General features: G+C 37.7%; 1 protein-coding gene across 1 annotated transcript in view; it reads right to left on the bottom strand.

Annotated features, from left to right (window-relative positions):
- The window catches only part of LOC106474285 (calcium/calmodulin-dependent 3',5'-cyclic nucleotide phosphodiesterase 1A-like), a gene marked incomplete at its 3' end in the record, with an annotated part of 37,668 nt that overhangs the window by 27,605 nt on the left and 5,782 nt on the right, over window positions 1–4,281 (bottom strand). The window contains exons 2-3 of the mRNA XM_013934973.1: window positions 2,511–2,598; window positions 544–657 (exon numbers count right to left, since the gene is read on the bottom strand). Of these exons, the coding sequence (XP_013790427.1) occupies window positions 544–657; window positions 2,511–2,598 (202 nt within the window). The remainder of the gene's footprint in view (window positions 1–543; window positions 658–2,510; window positions 2,599–4,281) is intronic.

Below are 4,281 nucleotides of genomic sequence, written 5' to 3'. Positions count from 1 at the left end.
GTGGATGTTTTAGGAGAAACCAAGCACGATAGATGGTGTGGATGTTTTAGGAGAAACCAAGCACGATAGATGGTGTAGATGTTTTAGAAGAAATCAAGCGCGATAGATGGTGTAGATGTTTTAGGAGAAACCAAGCACGATAGATGGTGTGGATGTTTTAGGAGAAACCAAGCACGATAGATGGTGTGGATGTTTTAGGAGAAACCAAGCACGATAGATGGTGTAGATGTTTTAGAAGAAACCAAGCACGATAGGTGGTGTAGGATGTTTTAGGAGAAACCAAGCACGATAGATGGTGTGGATGTTTTAGGAGAAACCAAGCACGATAGATGGTGTGGATGTTTTAGGAGAAACCAAGCACGATGGATGGTGTAGATGTTTTAGAAGACACCAGACACGATAGGTGGTGTGAATTTTTATAAGAAAATAACAAAAACGAACTAACACCTAGACCCCAAATTATCAATATAAGGAAATAGCAAATATTTTGCCTTACTTAGATTAATTAGCTAGAAACTGGAGTGAAAATAGTTATTCAGAGACCTGAATTCTTGTACAGATACTGCCTCAAGTACACGAGTAGCATATTGCAGTGTCTTCTGAAGGATAGAAATAGGGATGTATCCATGATCGAGATGGCCAGAAAGTTCTCTTAACCTGCGAAACATATGAAAGTTATACATTATATAACATTACATAAACACACAGATAAATAGAAGCTGAGGACATTTTATAACCTTGCCGGTAGATCCTAAACCACACGTTTTCTAGTTAATTAAAGTATATATGAGTTAATTTAAAAAATGTTACTATATTACAAACTGTTACCTACTGTACCTACTCAAGAAACTGCTAGTTACTGAACCTACACTACAAACTGCTAGTTACTGAACCTACACTACAAACTGCTAGCTACTGTACCTACTCAAGAAACTGCTAGTTACTGAACCTACACTACAAACTGCTAGCTACTGTACCTACTCTACAAACTGCTAGCTACTGTACCTACTCTACAAACTGCTAGCTACTGTACCTACTCTACAAACTGCTAGTTACTATACCGACTCTACAAACTGCTAGCTACTGTACCTACTCTACAAACTGCTAGTTACTGTACCTACTCTACAAACTGCTAGCTACTGTACCTATTCTACAAACTGCTAGCTACTGTACTTACTCTACAAACTGCTAGCTACTGTACCTACTCTACAAACTGCTAGTTACTATACCGACTCTACAAACTGCTAGCTACTGTACCTACTCTACAAACTGCTAGCTACTATACCTACACCACAAACTGCTAGCTACTATACCTACTCTACAAACTGCTAGCTACTGTACCTACTGTTCAAACTTCTAGTTACTATACCTACTCTACAAACTTCTAGTTACTGTACCTACTCTACACACTGCTGGCTACTGTACCTACTGTTCAAACTTCTAGTTACTATACCTACTCTACAAACTTCTAGTTACTGTACCTACTCTACACACTGCTAGCTATTGTACCTACTGTTCAAACTGCTAGCTACTATACCTACTCTTCAAACTTGTAGTTACTGTACCTATTCTACAAATTTCTAGCTACTATGCCAACTTTTCAAACTGCTAGTTACTGTACCTACTCAGTTACTATACCTACTCTACAAACTGCTAGCTACTATACCTGTACTACAAACGTCTAGTTACTATACCTACTCTACAAACTGCTAGCTACTATACCTACTCTACAAACTGCTAGCTACTATACCTACACTACAAACGTCTAGTTACTATACCTACTCTACAAACTGCTAGCTACTATACCTACTCTACAAACTTCTAGTTACTGTACCTACTCTACACACTGCTAGCTCTTTTACCTACTGTTCAAACTGCTAGCTACTATACCTACTCTACAAACTGCTAGCTACTATACCTACTCTACAAACTGCTAGTTACTATACCTACTCTACAAACTGCTAGCTACTATACCTGTACTACAAACGTCTAGTTACTATACCTACTCTACAAACTGCTAGCTACTATACCTACTCTACAAACTTCTAGTTACTGTACCTACTCTACAAACTGCTAGCTACTGTACCTACTCTACAAACTGCTAGCTACTATACCTACTCTATAGTAGCTAGCAGTTTGTAGGTACAGTAGCTAGCAGTTTGTAGTGTAGGTACTCTACAAACTGCTAGCTACTGTACCTACACTACAAACTGCTAGCTACTATACCTACACTACAAACTGCTAGTTACTGTACCTACTCTACACACTGCTAGCTCTTTTACCTACTGTTCAAACTGCTAGCTACTATACCTACTCTTCAAACTTGTAGTTACTGTACCTATTCTACAAATTTCTACCTACTGTACCTATTCTACAAATTTCTAGCTACTATGCCTACTTTTCAAACTGCTAGCTACTGTACCTACTCTTCAAACTTATAGTTACTGTACCTATTCTACAAATTTCTAACTACTATGCCTACTTTTCAAACTACTAGCTACTGTACTTACCTTGAAACTGCCTTCTTACAAGATGGAGTTTTTGAAAATGTAGTCTGAGAAAAGTCCTGTTTATTAAGACAGCAATCGTCTTGAGCTGCTATTAGAGTTTAATTAGAGTTGTAGTGGTAAATCAAATAACACAATAAAAAGTTAGCCAGTTAGAAAGATCATTTCATGCTTTCAGACAACAACAGGCATTCCGTATCTTGTAAATACGAAAAATTATGTTACTGATTATCATGGAGAAAATGAGTAGTTAAGTTAGTGTTCTATTTACATAACATCAAGTTATATTACAGAAACTCAAATAACTGTCAGAAGTCCTAGGATATATTATCAAACGTAGCTGTCAAGAGTGGTAGTACATATTACCAAATATAGCTGTCAGTAGTCCTGGTAAGTATTACCAAACTTAGCTCTGAGGAGCTATGATACATATTACGAAATCGAGCTGTGAGGTGTCCTAGTAGATATTACCTGAACCAAGCTGTTAGGAGTCCTAGTGCGTAATAATAGCCAAATCTAGCTGTCAGGAGTCTTAGAACATATGCCAAACCTAGCTGTCAGGAGTCTTTGTAACTATTAGCAAACCTAGCTGCCAAGAGTCCTAGTACATATTACCAAACCTATCTGTCAGAAGTCCTAGAACATATTACCAAACCAAGCTGTCAGAAGTCCTAGTACATATTACCAAACCCAACTGTCAGAAGTTCTAGTAAGTATTACCAAACCTAGCTGTTAGAAGTCCTAGTACATATTACCAAACCTAACTGTCAGAAGTTTTAGTAAGTATTACCAAACCTAGCTGTTAGAAGTCCTAGTACATATTACCAAACCAAGCTGTCACAAGTCCTTGTACATATTACCAAACCAAGCTGTTAGAAGTCCTAGTACATATTACCAAACCAAGCTGTCAGAAGTCCTTGTACATATTACCAAACCAAGCTGTTAGAAGTCCTAGTACATATTACCAAACCAAGCTGGTAGAAGTCCTAGTACATATTACCAAACCTAGCTGGTAGAAGTCCTAGTACATATTACCAAACCTAGCTGTCAGAAGTCCTTGTACATATTACCAAACCAAGCCGTCAGAAGTTCTAGTACATATTAAAAAACCTAGCTTTCAGTAGTTGTAGGACATATTACCAAACCAAGCTGTCAGAAGTCCTAGTACATATTACCAAACCTAACTGTCAGAAGTTCTAGTAAGTATTACCAAACCTAGCTGTCAGAAGTCCTAGTACATATTACCAAAACCAAGCTGTTAGAAGTCCTAGTACATATTACCAAACCAAGCTGTTAGAAGTCCTAGTACATATTACCAAACCTAGCTGTCAGAAGTCCTAGTACATATTACCAAAACCAAGTTGTTAGAAGTCCTAGTACATATTACCAAACCAAGCTGTTAGAAGTCCTAGTACATATTACCAAACCTAGCTGTTCGAAGTCCTAGTACATATTACCAAACCAAGCTGTCAGAAGTCCTAGTACATATTACCAAACCAAGATGTCAGAAGTCCTAGTACATATTACCAAACCAAGCTGTCACAAGTCCTAGTACATATTACCAAACCTAGCTGTCACAAGTCCTAGTACATATTACCAAACCTAGCTGTCAGAAGTCCTAGTAAGTATTACCAAACCTAGCTATTAGAAGTCCTAGTACATATTACCAAACCTAGCTGTCAGAAGTTCTAGTACATATTACTCGAACATAGATGTCAGAAGTCCTAGTACATATTACCAAACCTAGCTGTCAGAAGTCCTAGTACATATTACC

The sequence above is a fragment of the Limulus polyphemus genome, unplaced genomic scaffold (genome assembly GCF_000517525.1).
Source record: "Limulus polyphemus unplaced genomic scaffold, Limulus_polyphemus-2.1.2 Scaffold7025, whole genome shotgun sequence".
NCBI classification, from domain to species: domain Eukaryota; kingdom Metazoa; phylum Arthropoda; class Merostomata; order Xiphosura; family Limulidae; genus Limulus; species Limulus polyphemus.
The sequence above is the reverse complement of the archived record's forward strand: the minus strand, read 5'-3'. Positions and strand labels throughout refer to the sequence as shown.